Source organism: Dasypus novemcinctus, chromosome 7, assembly GCF_030445035.2.
Source record: "Dasypus novemcinctus isolate mDasNov1 chromosome 7, mDasNov1.1.hap2, whole genome shotgun sequence".
Lineage (NCBI taxonomy): Eukaryota > Metazoa > Chordata > Mammalia > Cingulata > Dasypodidae > Dasypus > Dasypus novemcinctus.
In genome coordinates this window covers 83,094,988-83,120,201 of record NC_080679.1, presented here as the reverse complement: position 1 = coordinate 83,120,201, position 25,214 = coordinate 83,094,988, and the positions used below count along the sequence as shown (strand labels likewise).

Here is a 25,214-nt window from a genome sequence, read left to right as displayed (position 1 = left end):
TTATTTCTCTCCCCTCCCCCCGAGTTGTCTGCTCTTTGTGTCCATTTGCTGTATTCTTCTGTGACCACTTCTATCCTTATCAGTGGCACTGGGAACCTGTGTTTCTTTTTGTTTAGTCATCTTGTTGTGTCAGCTCTCTGTGTTTGCGGCACCATTCTTGGGCAGGCTGCACTTTCTTTTGCACTAGGTGGCTCTCCTTATGGGGTGCGCTTTGCGTGTGGGGCTCCCCTATGTGGGGGACACCCCTGCGTAGCATGGCACTCCTTGCACACATCAGCACTGCGCAGGGGCCAGCTCCACATGGGTCAAGGAGGCCCGGGGTTTGAACCATGGACCTCCCATGTGGTAGGCGGACACCCTATCCTTTGGGACAAGTCCGCTTCCCTTCCTCCCTGCCTTTTAACCTACTGCAAACCAATTCTACCTTATACTCAGAGTGATATTATTCTCTTAATTCAAATATCAATACAATAATAAAAATATCTAAATCTTCTTCACCTCAAATCTCAGATTTCTGTTTGTATTTCTTTATCTAGTGACTTACCCATGCATCATTATAAATCTCCACTTTGATCTCTAGCCCTGATCTTTGTCTTCCTTCAACAGTCTTACAGTTTCTCCACCAGGTAGAGATCCTAAGTACCCTAGGAGTTATAATGGGTAGGAGTTTGTGAAAGATGGTTGCTACTAACCATTGCCTCAAACCTGTAATTTTCAATTTTTGGATCATTTCTTAACTGTGTCACCATACAATAGCTCTTTTTTAGTTGGGTCAGAGCCTGCTGATCATATTTTTTAACTCCCCTTATCCCTACAAAACCATCAGCTTTGGGTTTCCAACTGTGTTCCAAGCGGCCTGCCTGGGATTTAGGGAGGTGGAATTTAGGAGGTGGGAGGTGAGGGGGTGTTCTGTGCACCACACTTCTGTATTTATCTGTTTTATATGTTAAGTTCTGCATGGGGTTTTGTTAGAAAAAAATGGACAAGACAAAATAGTCCAGTAATTGCTGCTTTCCTTTCTTCACGTGCATAGAAGCCATCTGTTTCAAAATCCCTTTGTATTATTTTGTTGTCTAGAATTAGCTTTTTTTTTCTTAACAATTTGCTCCCTTTTTCAAATCTTCTATTAATTCCTTTCTCCAGGGTGCTTCACAAATTTTGACCAAGTTATCATAGCCTTAAGGTTTTCCATTGCTCTACGACATAAATTTCGTGAGTCTGGGGATTCCTACATGAAACAGCTGAGTACTCTTTTACTGTCTCCCCACCCCTTTTTTGCTTTAAATTCTCTTAACTTGTCTGTCCTCCCATTTCTGGTTTGAAGGTTTCTCTTTTGAGTAGACTCTATGGATCCAACATAGGAAGTAAAAAATACTGCTTTGTGTTTGTATCTAGCCTTCCTTTTTGTCTATCATTTCCTCCTGCCTACTGCTTCTGTAACTTCCTTATCATACTATATCATATTTATTACATAGTCATCCCCCCAGCAGACTGGAATCTGGCACAGTGCCTGGCAGTATAGCTTACAATTAAGAATTTTCATTCATTCTTGCATTCACTCATTCAATAAATATTTACTAATCAATTGTTATGGGACTGGCATTAAGTCAGGTACTGAGGATATAGTAATGAGCAGACCTAACTGATCTCTGCTCTTGCTGTGCTCACAGGATGATGGGGGAGATATGCATGAAACCAATCACCAGACTAATACATTGCTTCAAAACTAGTTGGCAGACTACCCTGATTATATGCAAGCCCAGGTAATTGAATTAAAACTTGACTTAAGAAAATTAAATGAGTAATACATTACTTCAACAGTGGTATCTATCCCTTTGACCAGCTTCTCTTCCTGGCATCTCCACTAGGAAGGCTACCTCCATATGCCCAAAAATAGGAACCCATAAGGAAATGCCAACTGATGAGAATGACGTAGGTTCACCTTGCTTTCCATTTTCTTCTTTTTTGTGCTCTTATTCTCTGTGTCTAATTCATATTCTTACTTTTATAATGAACTAATTCTAAGGAAGCTTGAATGGCCCATTTGTTTCCTGCCCCAGAGCATTGAGATCAACTCTTGGAGCCTGGCTGCAACCTCATCCTTTTTATTTCTTTCTATACATTCTTGCTACCATTACTCTCAGGATTTTTACTCCAGACCAGTTTTGCCAGCCTAGCTTAAGCTTTAGGGTTAAATAGATATAAGTTTTGAATCTCTGTTCTATCACTATTTCACTTTGTTTCTAGACTGTGACAAATTACCTTCTCCCAGCTCCAATTTTCTCAACTATAAAATAATATTGTGCAAATTAAGTGAGATAATTTATATAAAGTACAGAGCTAAGTGCCTGGCACTCACTATATGGTAGCATGGGTATTTCTCAGTATCATTAGCTTCATTATAATAGGCACTAGTCAGTGTTTGTGGAATTGACTTTTTTACATTATTATTTCCATCATTATTTTTACATGTTAGTAATATTATAATGACCAGGATATTTTATTAGTAATCACACTTTTCAAGTGCTGAAAGAATGTGTTTCGTTTGTTTGTTTAGCATTTTAGTCAATCTACATTCTCAAGTATTATTTCCCTTTCAGTAATCATTTTGCAATGAGGTAATTTTTTTTCAGGCATTTAATGATACCAAACATTTCACCTTATTGGAATTTATAGTGAAATTCATTTGCTATATGGTATGGAAAAAGAAGTTTTACAAGTTGCATGATGATTTTCATTTGGTCCAAAAAGCCTAAGAATCATCCACTAATGATTCTGCGAACAATGGGTCTTATCCCTCAGGTATGTTCAAATGGACAAAAGGTTGTTATTTATTTGACTTTGGGAATTGTTTACTCATACTTACTAGTGAGTGATAGAGTTACAAAACTAAAATGCTGTCTACAAAAAAGTTATCGTGTTTTCATTTGTAGAGTAATTCTGGATAAGTTTACACAAGGGTTCAAGAACTAAGTCTCATCTTAGGTGTCATTGTGTTAGTCAGGGTCCAGAGAAACAGAACCAACAGAAACAATAGATTTATTATAGGAATTGACTCACATGACTGTGGGGATTAGCAAGCCTGAATTCTATAGGGTAGTCTACAAGTTGGAAACTCAATGAAGGTGATGTTGAATTCCACAGAAGATGCCACAAGTTGGGAATTTCAATGAAGGTGACATTGAATTCCCCAGGAAGAGCAGGCTATCTAATGTAGAGACAGAAATTCTTCTTTATGACTGCTAAAATCCTTACTTCTCCCTTTAAGGCTTCCAACTGATTGGATAAAGGAGACTCCTCTCATCACTGAAAGCAATTTCCTTTTTTTTTTTTTTTTTTTATTTCTCACACACACACAACCCCCCCCCCCCATTGTCTGCTCTCTGTGTCCATTTGCTGTGTGTTCTTCTTTGTCTACTTGCATTCTTGTCATTGGCACTGGGAATATGTCTCTTTTTTTTGTGTCATCTTGCTGCATCAGCTCTCCATGTGTGTAGTGGCACTCCTGAGTGGGCTGCACTTTTTTCATGCAGGGTGGCTCTCCTTGGTCGTCAGGCTCCCCTACACAGCGTGTCATGGCACCCCATGTGCATGGCAGCACTGCATATGGGCCAGTTCACCACAGAGACCAGGTAGCCCTGTGTACCAAACTCTGGTCCTCCTATATGTTAGGCGGGTGCTCTATCAGTTGAGCCACATCCCCTTTCCTTTTGTTGAATATAGATATACAACTGTGAATACAATCAACTAAGTAAAGATTTAGAGACAGCTCGGAAATACCCGCACAGTAACAATCAGGCCAATGCTTGTTTGATCAAACAACTGGACACTGTAACCTAGCAAAGTTGACACATGAAATTAGTCCTCCCAGTCACCAGTGGAACAAAGCCAGTGCACACACACACACACAATCATACACACACAAGAGTCCTTGACTTTGAGATGTTTCCAATACAATATATATATGCATACATAAAAGATAAATATATAATATGATAAATATCATTAAATCAAATAATGAGTTAAATCATTACTTATCATCTCTGAGGTGGCTAAAGGCATGGGAACAGAAGAGCAACTCTGAATGCCTAATATTTATTGTTTGTTTGTTCTTTGCTTGTGCTTATCCCATACAAGTCCAGTTACCTGGATAGTTTGCAGCTCCATGAATGCATCATGCTCTGTCCCCTTTCAGGCCTTTGAATCTATTGCTCAGCATGGAATGCCTTCTGCCTCCACTGTTAACTAACTGCTACTCCTTTAGTTATCACCTTAGATCTGGAAATCTTCCTTCCTCACCCCACCACCAGACCAACCTCTAGGTGTCTCTCCTACAAACTCTCAAACATGCTATTTACCCTATACTAGATAATCCTTACAAACTGGATTAAAATTATTTCTTTAGTTGTCCCTCCCCTCCAAGCCTTTGGAAGCAGCACCTGTATCTTGTGCACTATTATATCTAGTGCCTAATATGCCTAATAAAAATAAGCATAAAAAGATTATCCAATCAATAACTATTAAATATATAAAGATAGTTTCTCTCTCCTTCTCCCTCTCTTTCTCTCTCTCTATGTATATATATATAATTATCATAAGTGATTAAGAGCACAACCTGTGGAGTCAAAATATCTAGGACCTGGGTGCAGAAGTGCCTCAAGCGGTTAAGCACCTGCTTCCCACATGGGAGGTCCTGGATTCAGTCCCTGGTGCCTCCTAAAAAAGCAGGCAAACAAACAAACAACAAGCAAACAAATGAAAAAACCAACTCAGGAGAGCCGATGTGACTCAGTGGTTGAGCAGTGGCTTCCCACATATGAGGTCCTGGTACCTCAAAAAAAAAAATTTTCGAACTGTGACTTGGTTCTAACTTTTACCATGTGCAATCCTTCAGTGTTCTCATTAGTAAAATGGATATAATAACAGCACCTACTTTATGGGATTTTGTGATACTAAATGAGTTAATAAATATAAATTAATTGCTTTGATAGTGCCTGGCACAATGATTCAAAACTGTTTTTATTACTGTTGTTATTATGCGCACCTGTCTTTCCCCCTCACAAGTTATTTCTCTTTCTTTCACACACACATGTACATAGTAATAAAAGCAGATTTGAAGGCCAAGATTATTTGGTCACCTCCTCAAACCACATTTTTGGCAAGCTTTCTGTGATCCCTTGGAAGGTAACATTATTTGGGGAGAGAGAACTCTGAACTAGAAGTGGTTCGTGTCTCAGATTGCTTTTTTTTTTTTAAAGATTTATTTACTTATTTAATCCAGGGTTTGAACCACGGACCTCCCATGTGGTAGACGGACGCCTTAACCACTGGGCCGAGTCCGTTTCCCCAGATTGGCTCTTAAGGTATCTACCTCTAAAGAGCATTCAATTGAATGTACTTGCTCCCGTATATGCATTTATTTGATAAACTGAATGCTTATTAGGTACATTGTGTGTAATTCCGTGTTAGAGTCCCGGTATCCCATAAGATACAATAGTAATCATGAATCTATCTGTAAGATACAGGGGAAAACATACTGGACTAGGAGTCAGGGAATTGTTTTCTGTAGGTATGTTCTTAGTGAAATGACAATTAATTTGGGCCTTAGTGCATAAAATAAGGGGTGTGCATTTGTTGAATTAAAGTCTAAAAATTCAAAATTCTATTTCAAAATGGGTAAAAGACATTTAAGGGTAACATTCAAATGAAGAGAACAAAATGTTGTGTAAAATGAATATTCTCATGAAGATGGATCATAGGGTAAAGCAGTCTGCAAAAATTGTTGAGGTAACCCTGGCAGACTCCCTGGATTTCATTGCACTGGATTTTGAGAATGATGTTGACAAGTTGATGGACAGAAATAGAGAACTCATTGAGCTTTGCCCTTACTACTATGGTATGGGAAAATGCATTTTTAAATAATCTGTGTGATACTCTGATTTTAAGGAACATTAAATTCAGTAGTTTTTGGCCTGGGTTTTACAGGACCAAATAGGAATAATCTGGAAATGATGACTGGACAAAGACTTTCTGAGGGGATTATAGAGAATAATGTCTCAAAAGCTATATACCCACTAGGAACTGTATGATGGGAAAGTAAGGCAGTTGACCAGGCTAGAATATATTTTCAGTTTTCATTAGCAATGACAGAGATAATACTGGAGAGATCAGGAGAAAACATTGCCAGACCTCTTCACTGTTTTTGTTGTTTTTTTTTTAAAGATTTATTTTTATTTATTTCTTTCCCCTTCCCCCCTGTTATCTGATCTCTGTGTCCATTCACTGTGTTCTGTGTCCACTTGCATTCTTGTCATGTGGCACCAGGAAACTGTGTTGCTTTTTTTTTGTTGTGTCATCTTGCTCATCAGCTCTCTGTGGGTGTGGCACCACTCCTGGGCAGGCTGCACTTTTTTTTTTCACGCGGGGCGGCTCTCCTTGCGAGGTGCACTCCTTGTGTGTGGGTCATCCTATGCAGGGAACACCCCTTGCATGGCACCTCACTCCTTGCACACAGCAGGACTACATGTGGGCCAGCTCACCACAGGGGTGAGGAGGCCCTGGGTATCGAACCCTGGACCCTCCATATGGTAAGCGGATGTGCTATCGGTTGACCCACAACTGCTTCCCCCTCTTCATTGTTAATGTGAGATTTTGAAATTCCAGATTGGAGCCTCTGTAGATTCTTGAACAAGACTGTAAAGAGTATGTAGTTCTGTGTGAAAGGCTTTTAGTTTCTTAAATGATGTTTTCTTTTGGAATGAAATTTTTTATTTTATTTAGGCATATGGGAATAAGAAATGTGGATTTTATTTCTAAGAGTGCTTATATTTGGAGTAAACTGAATCTGTAGTTCATTTGAGATACTGTTTCTTTTTTTAATTCTTAGGTGTCAATTGGTTATTATTGTTGCTCTAAAACTGTTAATTCTTTTGAATGTTTGCTGAATCCTTACTTTGTGTTGACCTTTAGCTTTTGTGTATTGTGTGATAGCAACCATTATTTTTCAAAAAATCAAACCCTGTTGTTATAAGATGGAGACTTTTTGAGATGGTACGAATTGCACAAGGAAGCATAAATATTACAGAACACAGGGATTAAGTAGGAAGTATTGAAGTCCAGGGTGTTACTACATGTGCTGTCAGGTCAGGAGCCTGATGAGGTTCATATAGGCAAGCCCAGAATTAATGAAAACAAATCTAAATGCCACAAAGGTGACAAGATGAGACAGATAACACTTCCTGTTTGGTAATGTATTTTTATATACCACAGAAGATTTAGTATACATTAAGCAACTATATACTTGAATTCCTAGAAAATCAGACCTTTAAAGACAGAAAATAGCTTCTGCTAGTAAATAAAAATGAACAAATATGATAACAGCAACCAGTCAACTAAGATCTTATTAATAGGCATCACATAAAAATGAGAGTTCAACAATACATATACAAAGAAATGCCAAGGAAAGAAATAAACATCAGATTATAGCAAGAAACAAAACCTAATAAAGAATGCCCATCTTTGTAAGAACACAGATTTAAGCTCAGAGAAGCTCTGAAATATTCAAAAATATAGTTAAGGACCTTTCAAAAATGTCTTCCAAAGATTCTTTGTAATATATTTAATATACACTTGCTATCACATTGTTTCCTCTAAGAAAATTTTTCTACTCAAGAACACAGATAAGTCTTCTCTTTACTTTTTAAAATATATTCAAACTTGTCTCATTTGCCTTTTTTGTTGTTGTTGTTAATAATAAATATTCTTAAATTAGACTTTTCCCTATAGAGGTGAGAGAATGATGTTTAATATCATCAGAATATTTTAACTGTATAATAACTGAAGTGTTAAGATAAAAAAACAAATGTAATAATTATACTTAATGAAGCTTATGAAATAATAATTTAAAATGTCAGGAGTCAAAATAGCTTGTGTTTTTAGAACTTCCTTGATTAATCTCTTATGGAGTATTTACATTTATGCCTGCACTGCCGTTCAGAATTTATTTCTTATTTCATATTCAGAGAAGACTTTTTCTAAATGCATTTTAATAGAGGAAACATAATACGCAGCAGTATAATAGAAGGAAGTAGGATACCGATTCAGGATTTACTGACGGATGAGATTAATTTAGAAAAGAAATATAAATAGAAACAGAATAGTTATGGGTATGAAATGTATTTGCCCACATGAGCTATTATGTAGAAGGTATTGCCTTGGACAAAGGTTTGTGTGAAATCCTTCGAGACCATGTTTATTGTTTTAGTTGTTTGTTGGTGAGAGCTTGCAGCACTGCCCTGTGCTTACCTTGTCTTAGTGAGAGCAAGGTGACCTGACTGATTACTTCATATCAAGGCCTCATTCTTGGAATGTTCTGTAGCATAATCTTGTTTGTAATCTCAACAGTACAGTGCAGTGTGGCTTTATTTCCTGGTACATGGTTTTGCTGCAGATCCAAAGGCAGGGTCATTATTTCAAGGGCAGCGTGTTTGCTGAGTTAGGTGGTGATGGCTTCCAATCAGATCCTGTCACCTCTGAACAAGGACATTTACTCCAACATCAGAGCTGCCTGTCACAAACTGTCTAAAGATGATTTTAACTGATGGGCATCTGTAACCTTCTGCCTTTTTCACAGTGCACTGGCTAAAAGCTCTTAACAACCGCAGCTCCTAATATTTGGAGGTTAAGGGTTCTAATTAACATGTTTCTGATTGTTATCAGTAAGAAGTTTATCGTTTTTGAGGACTTCATTTTTCTTCCTGTGACTTCTCTAAAGAGAAAAATAAAGGGAAATGATTTGACTCACAAATACTTAGTGGTCACAGGGACATACTTGGTACAACAGTTTCATTATCACCAAGTGTAAAAGTGGGGAATTTAGATGCGACCCTGTCAAGCCTCATGTCTTGCCTTGTGTTTCTAGATGACTAAGAATGGTACAGTGGATTCTGAAGAAGCTAGTACTCTTACAGTGGATGACATTTCAGATGATGATATTGATTTAGATAACACAGAGGTAGACGAGTACTTCTTCCTACAACCCCTGCCAACAAAAAAACGAAGAGCGCTGCTGCGAGCCTCTGGAGTGAAAAAGATTGATGTGGAGGAAAAGCATGAGCTGCGAGCCATCCGCCTGTCACGTGAGGACTGTGGCTGTGACTGCCGAGTGTTCTGTGATCCAGAAACATGTACCTGCAGCCTCGCAGGCATTAAGTGTCAGGTAAGGATTTGGACCACAGGGAATCCACAGACAAGACATTATATGCTACCCCCTAAAAAGGCAGGCCTGTTATAAAGAATGAAGCTTCCAAATGTAGAAGAAAACTTTTAGGCAAAGCAAGGCAATTAAATCAGGAAGAGAGATATACTAGTTATGGGTATATGTGACATGTTTATGCATGTAAGATATAATGTGAAAGGCAACCCAAGGTGCATCTGAGTTCATCGAAATTATTTCATATTGCATTCATTTATTATTACAAGCTTCTTTTGGCATTTCACAAATATGCAGGGAGATCAGACATCCCTATAACTTGAACTTATATTGTCTGATCTTTCATGGGATGTAGGATGATGATTGATTAGAGGTGGTATGGACTCATGGAAGTACTACTAAACTAGGATTTAAGTAAACTGAGTTTTCCTCCTGGCTCTGCTATTTGCCAATTATGTGAAATTGATTATTAGGTAAACACTAGGGGCAGTTTCCTCATCTCTAAAGTGATAGGGTTGCACTAAATTGGAGGTTAACATACTGTGACCCATAGGTCAAATCCAGTCAGCCACCTATTTTGGTAAATAAAGTTTTATTGGAGAACAGTCATGTTCATTTTTTATATACTTTCTATTGCTGCTTTACTGCTCAAAGAGCAGAGTTGAATGTTGCCACAGAGACCAAATATCCCACAGAGCCTAAAAAAGCTAATATCTGGCCGTTATAGAAAAAGTTTGCAAACCTCTGAACTGCAATATTAGTAGTCCCCCATGATTAGTTAGATGTTATGACTTTATGGCAATACTTGACTTTTTCATCTAGGAGATCCATTTCTTGGCAAAGAGAAGAGGATAATTCTCATTTGCTAAAGAGATGGATTAGCAGAAAATGATTCATGAGTAACGAATTAACTGTGGATTCTGGCTTTGACATCTGCTGCTCCATTTTAGTGGCCACGATGACTGCACTAGAGCCTGCTTTCTCCTTTGTAGCATAGAAAATACCCATGGTTGGCTAAGTTGGCAGGCAGGGCAATGTCTTACTGGGGTCTGCATTCAGGTTAATTTGTCTGAGACAATTGGGAATACCCTCAGATTACACCAAATTCTGCTTATCACCTCAGTGGAGACATCAGTCCATCAGCACTTGCTTCACCCAATCACTCTATAATATCTACAGAGCCCAAGCACTTGAATAGTTCTGAGATATTGATGAAATGAACATTCCCTTCCCTCAAGAAGGGAAGTGGGGAAAGGGAGAGCCAAGACCATCCAGAATCATGAATGTGGGTGCCCAGTGCAGTCATGGGGCCCCATCACAGGCACCCCTGTGCCAAAGATCCACAAGGTGAGAAGGAAAACCATTAAGAGAGAATTATCAGAATATGTGATGCTAAGTGGTGCCAACCTGGGTAAAGAAATTAATTTTACAACAGCATAGCAAAGAAAATGAAAAAGGTGTGGCTAACATGGACAATGTCATACCATTGAGATTAAACATAGCTAGTGGAGGGGAGCAGATGTAGCTCAAGTGGTTGAGCACCCACTTCCCATATATGAGGTCCCAGGTTCCATCTCTGGTACCTCCTAAAAAAACAACCTAACAAAAACAGCCAGTGGGGATGAGTTCAGTAAGTTGGTTTGTTTAAAACTGAGCAGCATATGAACTGGAATGCAGCTGAAGGAAAGAGAGATTAGGGAAAAGATAGAAGCATTGAAAAAATGGGAGCAAAATAAGTGGGATAGAGAAAAGGGAGCAAAGTAGAATAGAGAAAGAAGTAAAGAAAGCACCAGAGGAGTCAATGAACTAAAAAAAGCACACTGATAACTATAACCCATTTTTTAAAATAAAGGTTTAAAAATTATTAACTCAGATTTTAAGCCTTCACTTCCCCTTTTCTTTTCCATTTGCAGTCTGATTAGCATGTGCTCTGACTCAAGTGGAATTCAGCAATCCGTGATTCAAAAGGGTTGCCGAAAGGTTTTGGATTTTGATTTGGTTTGTAGTACTTCCATGGGGCTAATCTGTGTTCTTCTTTCCAAGGTGGATCGGATGTCTTTCCCATGTGGCTGCACTAAAGAAGGATGTAGTAACACAGCAGGTAGAATTGAGTTTAATCCTATCCGAGTCCGGACTCACTTTTTGCACACCATAATGAAACTTGAACTGGAGAAAAACCGAGAGCAACAAATCCCCACGCTGAACGGCTGCCACGGGGAGATAAGTGCTCACAGTAGCTCTATGGGCCCTGTTGCTCACTCTGTAGAATATTCTATCGCAGACAATTTTGAGATTGAAACTGAACCCCAGGCTGCAGTGCTGCACCTGCAGTCTGCTGAGGAATTGGATTGCCAAGGAGAGGAAGAGGAGGAGGAGGAGGATGGGAGCAGCTTCTGCAGCGGGGTCACCGATTCCAGCACACAAAGCTTGGCACCTAGTGAATCAGACGAGGAGGAGGATGAAGAAGAGGAGGAGGAGGAGGATGACGACGACGACGATGACAAAGGAGACAGCTTTGTGGAAGGTCTGGGCCCCCATGCCGAAGTTGTCCCACTTCCTTCGGTCCTTTGTTATTCTGATGGCACTGCCGTTCACGAAAGCCACACAAAAAATGCTTCTTTTTATGCCAACTCTTCGACTCTGTATTACCAAATAGATAGCCACATTCCAGGAACTCCTAACCAGATCTCTGAAACCTATTCTGAAAGAGATACTGTCAAAAACGGTACCCTTTCGCTGGTGCCTTACACCATGACCCCAGAGCAGTTCGTTGACTATGCCCGCCAAGCAGAAGAGGCCTACGGCACCTCCCACTACCCAGCTGCCAACCCCTCCGTCATTGTTTGCTGCTCCTCTTCAGAAAGTGATAGCAGTGGGCCCTGCAATAGCTTATATCCTGAACACAGGTCCAGTCATCCTCAAATGGAATTTCACTCCTACTTGAAAGGCCCCTCCCAGGAAGGGTTTGTCTCCACATTGAATGGTGACAGTCACATTTCAGAGCATCCTGCTGACAATTCTTTGAGCCTCGCAGAAAAGAACAGATTGCACGAAGAGTGCATCAAATCACCCGTGGTGGAGACCGTTCCTGTGTAGTAGCTTAAGTTATTCTAGGACCAACTTCCCCCTATTTAAGGCACTATATTTAATTGGATTCCCTGGGATCATCTTTGTTTAAACTGCAGACCAAGAAAGTTTGGACTGTGATTAATGTTCCAGGCTGTATTTTGTTTTCTCCTTTCTAGCTACATGACTGTGGCATTGCACAAATACAGTCTATGTGAGGATTTTAAAAGATTTCAGACTGTTTTGATAGAAAATGCTAATTTTAAAAATGCATATCTCACAGTTGCCTACCTGTCAAACTGTGTGAAACCTGCCAAGCTGTGTAGATCAGAGCTCCAAGTTTTGGATTATCGGGCCTGTGCAAGATTGTTCACTAAGACTGGGAAATAAGATTTTAAAGTCCTAATTTTCAATATATCTGAAGATCATGGTGACTTTTTAATGTAAAAGTACTTACTGTAAGAAAAAAATTTAATTGTTCCATGTGTATTTTATTTATGGTAGTTTAGAAGCCATGTTTTGATGAAAATGAACAGCAGCATGTTCATTGAAGCTGAAGATGCATAGTTAGTATCACAGAGCATGCCCACATGGATTGCATCTGGAATCCATTCACATTTTTATGATCATGACTGATCCGATTTGCAGATACTTTCTTAAGGGTGAAATAGGCCTATTTTTGCTATTTTGGACAAATAAATGAGTCTCTATGTGCAGGTCCTTACACGGTTTTCTCTAGAGTTAAGTGTTAGGACAATCCTCCCGTGAGGGTCTAGTTCACAGCCCTCCCTCAGCTGACTCCAGAGATGGAGGTAGAAGGAATTGCCTTTCTTTGTTAAACAGCATCATCTTGGTTCTTTGCGTGGACAGCACCTTTAAACTCTACCCCCTACATCAAAATGCACTTTAGTGCCCCTTCACAGTACCTCGTGAGGGGTGGGGACTGAGAACTCTTTGAGATGAAAATCAAAAATTGAAAGAAAAGAAATATACAGATCTGTAACTATTATAAGGGTCATATAATCAACATAGAGGAATCATCTAATGATACTTGTTGAAGGAAAAATGACATAGTTTCCTTCGCCACCCTGAGGACCTAACTTGGTAAAAGCAAAGGAGGCTGAGGAAACGTGGAAGAACCCCAACCTCAGCAACCAGCCTTTTCCACAGCGTGATCAATCCATCTCTACAAAATGAGTATATAATGAGATTTCCATTTAGTGACTAGCCGATTGAAGGGGGGCCTCTACCCAGTATTCAACTAGGCCTTACTTTTCTGTAGTATTTTGATTTTTCTTGCCTGGGACAATTAACAGAACAGACTAAAATGCATTGAATACTTTCTAATTACCTCATGTTCTCTTATTAAAGGGGACAGATAGAAACAGAACATACTTTCCCCACCTTTAGATTACCTGCGCTTGGTCGTCGGAGGACTTCTAGGATCCTGTTTCTCTGTAAATTAATTTAGGTAACTAAGTAGTGTGCTCTACCTTTTTTTTTCTCAATGCAATATGACCATGCTGAGTCTGTTTCGCATTTTTGATCTTCTATTTTTATATCATATCACATGTTATATGACTATTTGAAATGTGGACATGCCTCACTATTTGATGACTGCATCGCTACTTATTTTTCATGTTTTTTAGACTTGGATGTTCAGAAATATGGATATAAATATATTGTAGATCTCAATTCCTTTTAAACAATACCCTTTTATTTTGTTGAACTTAAAACTATTGATCTAGAGAAAGTCCTCCAATAGAAAAATTTCTACTATAACTTGATTTGGGGAAAACCTGTTTACTGGGCAGCTCTTCCACTGTGAGGTTGGCCCTGCCCCTTCTCTACCCCACCTCTGGGCCAAGTTTATAGCCGTTAATATGAACATTAAAGGAGCCTTGAGTTTGTCCTTATGTAAGGAGCAGCCATGAGGGCAGAGACTGTTCCTTTTGAATGATTAGCCTTTTGGGGTTCTGCTCAAATCCCTGTATTTTATGATGTCTTAGCTAAAAAGTTACAATTTTCAGTGCTTGATCTCCAATTTCTTCCCCTATGGACACAATCTAAAGATCACAGGCCCAAAGAGAAAATGATGTGAGGCTATTGCTCCTTCATTCAAGCACATGAAAAAAATCATTTGTACCATATTTACTGGACCATTACCAACCCCTGAAGAGTTGGCATGTGAAGCACTCTGAGGTTATTCTTGGAAAATAGCTTGGGAAATTGGGGTAGGCAACTCTGGTGTAGGCAGAGTTGAAGGGTAGAATGAGTCCAGTGTCTGCAAGCATAGATATTTAATTTAGTTCAACTTTATTTTCACAACAAGACTTGAAGCCAACTTATTTCTATTTGGCTGGGTCTCTGTTTTGTGGCTTTGTTTCCAAAAGGATCCTTAACCTGGAAATAGGCAACAGTAAATCAGAACTTCTTTCTCTATCTGTCCAGTTGGGGTAGAAAGTTATTACCTATTTTGAAGAATTACTTGTCCAACCACAAAAGCCACCATTCCAAATATTCATATATGTAACCATATTCCTGCACATCTCCCACAAACTACATACACAGACTACCTATTAAAGCACCCCCATATACTACACACACACACACACACACACACACACACACAATAGTGCATACCACAAGCTGGAGAATGACGGATTTTAGGCAATAGCCAGAAATGGGTATAGAATTTTTCCTACCCTAGATTCCAGTTGGGTTTTATGGCCTAACAACGTAGTCTTAAAAAGATAATATTTTTTAAAGCTATAGTTTGAAAATATTGGGTCTAAGTTGCAAATAATACTAATGATGGGATTGTTTCATTGTTACTCCTTTCCCAAAAAAAGCTGAGAGAGCACAGTGTTCCATCTGACATTTTTTTCCCCATTAATAGCCTTCTATTCAACAAAAACTGCCCACATGCCAGGAAAGCACTACAGTTATTCTCAGCTTTTTAAAACGGGGATCAAGCTAGATGCAGCCAGTCAGGATACTTAAGATCTTTATATCAAGACACAATAACCTGACCTGCAGCTGTTGTATCGCCCCCAAAGTATATCTAACCAAATTATAGTCTTTATAGACATACAGCTTTTCAGTCATTTACTGCCAATTGCAAAGCTTCATGCTCCAGTCCCTGTTGTTTTAGCACCAGCCTTATACCTTTCAATGGAGCTTAATTCCCAGTTATAATACAGGCCAAATTGATTTGCAAGTTAAGTGGCTGAAGCAGCTTGCATCTCCTTTGTCATTCCTGGTTTCCTTTGGGAGAAAGAAGTCGATGAAAGAGATTTACTCTTTTTTCCACCATCTTTTGATCATTGATTATTAAGACACAAGTAAAATCTATTTGGTGCATGTCTTTTAGTTAATCAAATGATATAGTTACTTTTTGAAACCTAGACTTTCTTTGTGGTGAAACTATATTTTTCCAAGTATTCCAGCCACATATGAAATGCGAAATTAGTATTTCTTAGAGTGACAGAATCTTTACAATCATATATCACCCTCTCAAAAAAAACAAAACAAAATAAACCTATGAGTGTTACAGACACACTGGCCACAAATTAATCAAGAGGCAAAGAGATTATGCTAAGTAATTATGTTCTTTATATTTTTACACTCAGTAACATGTCTCCTAGGCAAAATTTTGGGTTGGTTATCATTAAACAGGAAAATATAGCACAATTTATTTCCTATATATTGATATATCACTTGTTCTTTGATTTAAATTTCTGATATTACATACAAATTTATAACAAGTTTATGACCCTTGTATCAATTCCTTCTTTCAACAAATATTTATTGAACATCTGCTAAGTGATGAAAAAAACGAGGGGCAAAAAACCCCTATAAATTCTAATAAATGATGAGGGGTGGGATGAAGTAATAAACCAAGCCTCATTCAAATCATTTTAATATGTGATTTATAAAGTGATAGAAAAATTGGCATCAATTCTTACCTAATTAAAGGCAAACTTTAACCCAAAGGATACTTCTTTTTCCCAGATAAATGGAACTCACAGAATTCTCTTTCCTCTCCTCCTATCTGAGATTTATAAATTAAATCTGGACTTGACTGGAAGGACTGGGTCAAATGAAAAGGAAAATTTCATCTAATTGCTTCTTCAATGGTAGACCAATATAGGTGATGCTAAATTTATATCAGCACACTCCTGCCAGTTTCAAAACCAGGGTTTCACTCATGCACAACTCAGGAAACATTTCAGAAAACCTTTGAAACAGCAGTGTGGAACACAACCACTCTTACTTCTGTTTATAAATAGTCTATCAAAATAGAGAAGCCCTGTTTCACATTCCAGAGGCATAGGCTTTCTACCCCCTTACCTTTAGCTGGGATTACAAACCATCAAATTAGCAGGTAAAAAATTGACATCCTCAGAGGTTAACAGGAGACTGCCTTTTTAAAAGGCACCAGGAAGCTCTCCATTTCTCCAAATAAAATGTGCTATTTCTCTTTAAAATGGTGCCTGCTCCTTATTCTCTCACAGAACCTGCTGTCCTAGTTTTCAGTGTCATTATTATAGTCAGTATATAAAATCCCAACCTTAAATGCAAGACTGGACTGTAAATGGAAGTTGGGGTTGCCAAATTCTTACTACAACTGATGCCAGAAGTTTAAAGCCTTGATTGCTATAAGTGATCAAATTTGATACAAATTTGCAACTTCTGATTGCTTTGTTTTTTCTGAGATCTGCTGATCTTGTTGGAAAAACTTAAATGTCTAAGATGAAATATCACAAATTTGCACAAACAGCACAGCTCATCAGATGTTTTCTGTAGCATTAAAGAATTTAATTGGTATAATTTAACTGAATATCATCAATTTAAAAACTCACTGGAATTATGGCAGTGTCAGAGTAGGAGTGACAATAGAATATAGGCTTAATAAGTCATGTCTCCTAGGAACTATAAAAGAGTTCAGGAGAGCTGGGCTAGATCTTATTATACCAGAACAACTAGAATCACACACAAAAACTAAAAAGGGCAGTTACAATGTGGACACCCTCACAGCACAGTTGGTGCTCACATCTGCTGCCCAGTATCCACATCAATTATGTTTTTACTATCTATAGCTTTGAAAAATTAAAAAAAAAAAACAGCTCTACAACATGCAAAGGAAATGATTTTAAAGAAATCTTAAATACATTTTATATTAAAATGACTTAGAGATAATGAACATTGTTGTTCAAAGATAAGGCACGTGGAAATAAAGGAGCTCTTTTTAATATATTACCTGGCAAATCTGAAATTCAATAGGACTCTTCAAGGCAGTAACTTCTAAGTTTTATTTAGACTATGACTTTTCAAACAGTTGTATGGTGTGGTCATTAGATCATAAGACATGGTTTCCAACCATTTCAGGTGTATTGTTTTGTTTTGTTCTCTCTTATCAGAAATTCAAACTCAAAAGCTTGAGGTGGCCTGGGTTTTACCTGGTGATGAGTTCCAGCATTCGACTCACTTGGTGCTGTCTGGGTAGTGCCTGGCATGCAGTAGGTTTCATTTCCTGAGAGTGTTGATTCAGGCAGAGTGAAGGGAAGCAGAAAGGTACATGGAACCAGATTAAAAACTCCCTGGAATTATGGAAGTGTTAGTGTAGGGGTGATAATGGAATATAGGCTTAATAAATGGTGTCTCCTAAGAACTATAAGAGGGCTCAGGAGAGCTGGGTTAGATCTTATTATACCAGAACATAGAATCTTATATGCAGGTTTATAATCTTATTAATGTCCAACCTGGACTTTTAGAAATACCTTGTTGTGCTCATGGGAAATTAAGTAATTTCAGACTTAAGTCACTTTGGTGACTATTTTTTCCTACTTGTGATTCATACATCACTATACAGTGCAATTATTTTTTCTTTGAAATTTTGCACCTCAAGAAAAGTCAACTCATTTTATTTCATCTCTAATAAAATTTCTGGTTGGAGTAAAGTTTCAAAGGAATATAAAGGAATTCATTTTGGCCAGTGTTTGTATTCAGCATGCTATTTATCTAATTCCTTTTTTGCCTTACTCCTTAATATGATTAGAGTCAGTTCAAGAACTCAAATCTTAGGAACATTTGTGAGGCCATTTAAATATTTTAAGATAATAAAGGTTGATTAAAAGAAGCCAAAGGAAGACAAGGTAGAAATTAGCCTGACCTTTATCTGAGTTAATTTATGTGACCTTACTGAATGCTTTTAGTTGAGTTTTTAGAATAATGTCTTTGTTAGATATCCCTTCCCTTTCTTTTTTTACTTTCTCCTAGTATTTTTAATCTGGCTTAGGATTTTCTTGAAAGTTAGTTATTAATGAGCATCTGGCAGGAAACTGATTAAAACTGTCTCTTTTAAAAGTATCTCATACCCTTTGTCACCAGAAGTCCTTATCAAATCCTCTGCTTTACCGAGTAAGACCACAGTCCCCTTCTCAGAGATACAAGGCCTCCTAATATTGTTTTTGCCGTTGTCTCCACATAAGAACCACATAAAAAAGGAACTTAAAATTTCTAATTTTGTAGCACCTTTTGTCAAATTTTATTTTACTCCTCTTTTGTTATGTCAGGCACCAAGCTTTCTCTGTAGCCATTAAGAAAGCCACACATCTTTAAAAACAAACGAATTCAGAGATCTGTATGCCATTTTGCAGTTTTATTTAAATATGAAAAAGAAGGAATGAATGAAATTAAATCCAAATCTGAACTCTCCAAAAGAGGAAAACCTCAATCTTAAGCCAAGGAAATGGATTGTGTGGGGGGTTTATTTTTTTAATTTTTTAATTTAATGTTCCTTGGGTGATTTAATGATTCCCGAATGATATCTGAACTTCGTTGTTGGCAAAGTCTTTCCCTTTGTACTACAATTAAATTGGGTCCGCTGCCAAAGGTTATTGTCTCAATCGTGATTCATTCGGCCCTAGTCACACCAAAGGGGTATCTCAGCATAGTTCAGTCTTTTCAAAGATACTCACAATGGCCGACTGTGTGTGAATAATGGAAAGTCTGAGATTCTTCTGTATTCTTCAAATTTTATGGTCCTAAAAGTAGAAGAGAGCTCCAGAGGTCATTTAGCTCATCCATCTACCTCCTGGGAGAACTGTCATTCAGGCATGTCCAAGAGGTTAGAGACCTATCTATTCGTAACATCTCTAGGGAAGGTGGTTTCCTTGGCAACCCAATCCAGTTCTCTTAGGTTTTTTTCTCACAAGAAAAAAATATCTTCTCCATCTTTGTGGGCTAGGCACCTGGCAACAGTTCTGGTGATTTGGACCATTGTGCTGGGAGACTCAAGGGAAGTTGGGTTCCCTCCTGCCTTTGACGATTATTGCATTTGATGACTCCACAAGCCTCCCAAGAAATCAGATCTTCTAATAAAGATATGGGTATTGGCACAGTGCTCAGTAATGTGACCTGCTTTCAACAAGTATTATTGTGGTTCTTTTTATTTTTACTTTTTTTGTTTTTTTGTGCCTGTTTGGAGGTAATGTCAGGAAAAACGACTATTTCAGATCCCCAGGGCTAAGTATAGCATCAGAACTGGAACCAAGTGAGTCGACTTCCAATCTGTTCAATTCTCTGAGAAGTTACAATGACAAAAAGTGAGCATTTTTTCTGCCTTCTTGCTTCAAAATAAGTACCTTCTCATTAGTCTGTCCATTGCCTAAAATGACAAATAAGAATCTAAAGATTTTCTACTCCTTTTGGGGAAGCTGTGACTAGTTGTGGAGAGTCTGACTTGGAATAAAAATGACTCCAGAGAATTATTCAGCCACCATTTGATCCCAGCCTTTGTCTCCAAGGGAGTTAAACAATGGCTGCTTGCCTTCCCAGGGATCAGAAAAATGATTTGAAAATTTGTCATCTTGACAAGGCCTGAAAACGAAGGGAGGAGTCCTGGAGGGTGGTGATTTTTTTCTGATTATGTCACTTGACACAGTCCCTTCCCACCCCCCTGCATTTTCAGAGCCGTTTCCATTCGCTCAGAGCTAACTCCAACCCAGAGTCAGAAATAACCGGAAGACGAGGAATACCCTCCAAAATCAACATTTCCTTTCTCTGTGGGATTTTTTCCAGTCTGGGTGTAGCTACTTATCTCCCCAACTCAGATGCTCTTGTGAAAAAACCGCCACGTTAAGGTGGCTGCCCCCACAAATAACATTAGGGGAAAATGACCCTTTTTGCTTTAAAAAACAAATAATATAGAATGCTCATGTAAAGAATGTTGAATAATTTGGCCCGTGTTTTAATTGACTCTAGACACTTCTATGGAAAAAAGTCTGAGGAGTAGTTTGTGAAACATGTTTCAAAGTGTTAGATGTAAAATAAACGCTAGACATTTACAATGCAGAAATAATAAAAATTAAAAAAAAAAACTTGTAGATTACAACTCTGTTCCTAAGAACCTCAGCCTTTATTGTGTCTTAGTAAAGTTGATCTGCTTTTTTTTTTTTCAGTTTATTGCATTTCTGGTGTAATAGCCTCTTAAGATAGAACTATTAATACATATGTACTGGTTAATGCCTGTTAATGCAGAAAATGGCACTTTGTTATTTCAGTGTGTTTCCCTCAGTGTCACAGGGTATATCAATTTGATAGGAAAAGGTCATTTATTATTGGTCAAAACTGCATTTTTCCCATTTAAAATATATATGTATAATTGGTTGCTTAGACAGACGTCACCTTTTGCAGTGTCTTTATCTTCGTAATAGTTATAGACGTCAACAGTGTTTCCACTTTGCAGCAGCAATAGAAGCTTGGTACATCTGAAAATTCTGATGAAATCTAACGAACTGAATGTAATGGTAGATCAAATGATTCAAAGGACTTGGAAGTTATCCTTCAGCCTGTTTTGAATGATGTGAACATTGGTAATGGTCTTTACACAAAGGAAGTGTTCTAAGAGTTGTTCGTTTTTTGTTTTTGCTAGGGGAAAAAAAAAGTTAACTTTTCAGAAAAGCCACTGCACTGTAACATAGTTTGTTTGACATTAGGATTCGTTTTCTCTTTCAGTTGACTTTTATTATTACCTTTACTCTACTTCTACAGTACTCAAATAGATACTTTATTACTGTTAAGTCCAATCTAATCACTTATAAAGGGTGAAAGGGAAGCAAACAATCCATACATACAGTCATTTTACTCTAAGATGTCATATTGTATGTCATGCAGTTTCTAGACTAATTTCTCTTGTGTATAAGTTATAACATCAAAGATGCCAAAGGGTATATAAAATAAGCTACAATACTATTCAACAGAACTTAACCTGGACCTTCTGTTGTAATAATTTATTCATATTAGCTGTGTGTCTTCTGTATTTATATTTTCAGTATTTATTATGAATGACATGGGAATTCGTGTATTTATTGTGGCTTTTTATTGCAGTGTGTGTATATATACTACAAATAAGCATTTTTAAGTCTTATCCTTAAGTTTCTTTTGTTAGTGGCACTTGTATTATGCTGTACTTTTTATTATATATTGTACAATATCTTGTCCATTTGTTTGCAGCAGAGTAAAACCGGTTTCTAAGTTGTATCTACTGTTGCGTTTCTGTAGAGTAAATCCTTTGTTCTTTACACTCTGAACTGTTATCCCTTAAACTGTCTCAGCATACGCAAATACCTCTTTCCCTCTGTATAACAGATACATTCTTGAAAAGTTGTTGTGTGAAGCCAGTTCCTATGAAATGGTTCATTGCATTATCTTTTCAAAGGTGTGTTGACTTTGTTATGATTGATTAAGTGGAGATATAACAGCTATTCAGCCCCTTCTTCAAGTAATGAGTAAATAAATGCGAAGACCTCCTTAAATGAAATTTGGAAGGATACTTTTACAAAGACAAATTCAACCCAATCTCTTATGAAGTGGTTTCCTTTAAATTACCTGCTTAGTAGCATATTTGCTTTGCTTTCCTTACAGCAGAATCTGTGTGATTTTATGTTTAGAATATATGTGTACATCTAAATGCCTGTCTATTTAGTGGTGCTGGCTCAGCGCAACCATTCTGTTATTGACAGAACAAAAAGGAAAGAATACTCACCCTTCTAAAGCTCCTGTTTTATGTAAGATACTGTTCTCAAGAAAACAAGCGGCTTTTTTTCTTAACATCGGGATCTGGATCCATATTTTTGAAAGTTAAATAATGTGTGATTGTGTGATCTTCCTAAAACTCAAATTTGATCTTGTTACTTGCACACTTAAAATGTGCCATGGTGTTCTTTACTCACTGCCAACAAGATAAAGTCCAGACTCCTTAGAGTGGCCCATAAGATTGTCAAAGATCTAGCCCCAACTAACTTCTAAGGCCTTTCACTTGCCAAGCTCCCCGTCTGTCTTTACCTCCCATGTCCCCCCTTTCCCCCAAGACAGAACACTTAGACTTCTCCAGCGATTTCAGGTGTCCCTGCTTCTGTTCAGCCTGCCCTTTCTGCCCAGAATATATACTCCCAACGTCATTCTGACAATCTACTGATCACCCTCATTTTTCGAGGGTAGATGTAAATGTCCCTTCCTATTGCCTTTCTGAATCTCCTGAAAATTGATTACCTTCTCTTTTATATTCAATGCAGACATTTATCAGAGCCGCTTCAAGTCTCACTGCATTCACTTATTATGAATCTACTCCCTCTACAGGACTTCTTGAGAACAGGAAATGTGTCTCTATTTTCCATGTCTTCAGCATCCAGCTTTACTACCTCAACAGCAGATGCTTTAAAAATGTTTACTGATGATTGTGAAGAGCAAAAATGAGTGGTGCACTGCTGTACATGAGCAATGAGGGAAAGATGTCTGGCTGAAGGGGTGGAGATGGTGTCAGGTTCAGGAAGAGAGAGAATTTCAGCTGGCAGGGGAATTCCATATTCCATGTTATAGAACATCTTGAGCAATAGTAGGTTCATGATCAAATAATCCTCTTCTGTGCAGAGTAGAAGGACCTGGCTAGAGAAGATTTACTCTTGGGAACAAATGAGAAATCAGATGAGTAGACTAGATTCAGATATTGCAAAACTTTGAAAACCAGTCCAAAGAATTTGTCTTGTACCCTTAGAGAAATACGGAACTGCCAAAGGTATTAGGCAAGGAAGTTCAACCAAATGAGAGTGACATTGTATTATCATTGTGGTTGCAGAACAAGGGAGGTTTGTGAGAATGGAAATAAAGCAAGCAAATCTTCCTGGTAGCTATTGCAATTACTGTTCACTCAAAAATTAATTGCTGAGAAACTACTGTGTTTGGGACCCTGGGCTAGATAAGGAAGAGGCAACAGTGAACATGATGAGCAATAGAGCAGTTCCCCCCAGACAAGCAAAGATTGGGATATAGATAATTCTGGCAGTTATTTGAAGACCTATTTGAATATGAGAGATTAAAGATAACAATGAGCATGAGTTTATGACATTGGAGGTGGACTATGGGGAAAGACTTAACAGGATATATGTATCATTAACAGGAATGAAGTTATAAGGAGGAAGGGATGTATTCATTTTGGACAGGTTGAATTCACTCTGGAATGTTTACTGAAAATAAATAGGAAACAGAAGTCTAGAGCTTAGACAAAAATGTAATATTTTCAGTGAATAAGTGTTTTGAGCACAGAATATAGACACAAGAGTATAACAAAGAGAGCTGAAACTTTGGAATGGCTAGTGCCACAGGCTGGGTTCTCTGGAAGCAGATGCTGAGATGGCATTTGGCGTGCAGGATATTTATTAGTGATCAGTAGCTGTGGAAGCTGGGGGCAGAAGCAGGAGGGAGAACTCAAACTGTGATGCAGGACTGACAAAGGCCTAGCCAGGCCAAACCTACTGGGGAACTCTGGAGCATATAAGGCTCATCTAATTTGCCCTGGGTAGACTGAAATGGCAGGGCTTTTAAAACCACCACAATTAGGCATTGACTGTGGTCCACCCCAAGAATGGCGTTCTCTTGGGCAAGTTGGTTCTCTGTAGCTAAGGAAAAGCCTGAAAAGAGCTGAAACCTGGAAGCTGTCTGCTGAGAGAAGACAGAAGCTGGTACAAGTCACTGCTTGAGGGAAATCCTTGATGGTGCCACAATTCTGCATCTTTCACAGTCCATCCCTTGTGTCACTCAGATCCACTGCTCCATTTACAATTCAGGGAGCAGTCACTCCAGGATTCTGGCGGTCCTCTCTTCCTGGGCAAACCTCATAAGAGGAAGATTAGTAGAACAAACTCTAACCCCTGCCGCTTCATCTGGTCCAAGGACAGCAACTGATATTCATCATCTTCCTCTTCCACTATTAATCCTAGCATCTCCTCAGCTGCGGCAACCACCTCTGTTAGTCCTGATGGCTTACTTGATGGTTTAATTCAGAAAAAAAGAAGCACCTAAGTGGGTATTTCTTCCTGCTCCCGTTGCATTACAGCAGTCCCATCTTCCCTGACAATCAGGGTCAACTATCTCAGCTAAGATGGTGACTCTTCTTCTTGTCCAAAGTGCCCAGGCAGCAACCATAGCTTAGAGTTCAATGGGACTCTTAAGTCCCCTAGTATTAATAAAAGTGTGCTGCCTTTGGGGACTTTTACCTTGCTGAGCCCATTGAGTTGTGGTGATAGGAAGCACAATTTCCCGCATGGGTCATGATAAGTGAAGCTGCACCTGCTTCCACCCATGATTCCCAGACCCATGTGGTTTTCCTGTTGGGGACATATTCTATGTAAAGATCTTCATATAAACTGCATCCAGGAGGATGACATTGCATTCTTGCAAAGTATCACCTCCAAACTTGCACTTCACCTGAGCCTTTACCAGGCCAGTCAATACTCTATCAGTCCTGCAGCTTCTGGGTGATGCAATCTGTGATATAACTAACAGGTCCCACACTATGGGCCCAATCCCACACCTCCCTCACTATAACGTGGTTCACCTGCTCTAACATAATGTTATGTGGGATCCCATTTGGATA

General features: G+C 38.4%; 1 protein-coding gene across 3 annotated transcripts in view; it reads left to right on the top strand.

Annotated features, from left to right (window-relative positions):
• CSRNP3 (cysteine and serine rich nuclear protein 3) overlaps positions 1-17,288 on the top strand; it is a 211,677-nt gene extending 194,389 nt beyond the window's left edge. For all 3 annotated transcript variants that reach the window (XM_023590486.3, XM_071216336.1, XM_071216337.1), the window contains 2 exons: positions 8,921-9,217; positions 11,255-17,288. In XM_023590486.3, coding sequence (XP_023446254.2) covers positions 8,921-9,217; positions 11,255-12,307 — 1,350 coding nt within the window. In that variant the 3' untranslated portion in view covers positions 12,308-17,288. The remainder of the gene's footprint in view (positions 1-8,920; positions 9,218-11,254) is intronic.
• Positions 17,289-25,214: the final 7,926 nt, after the last annotated feature.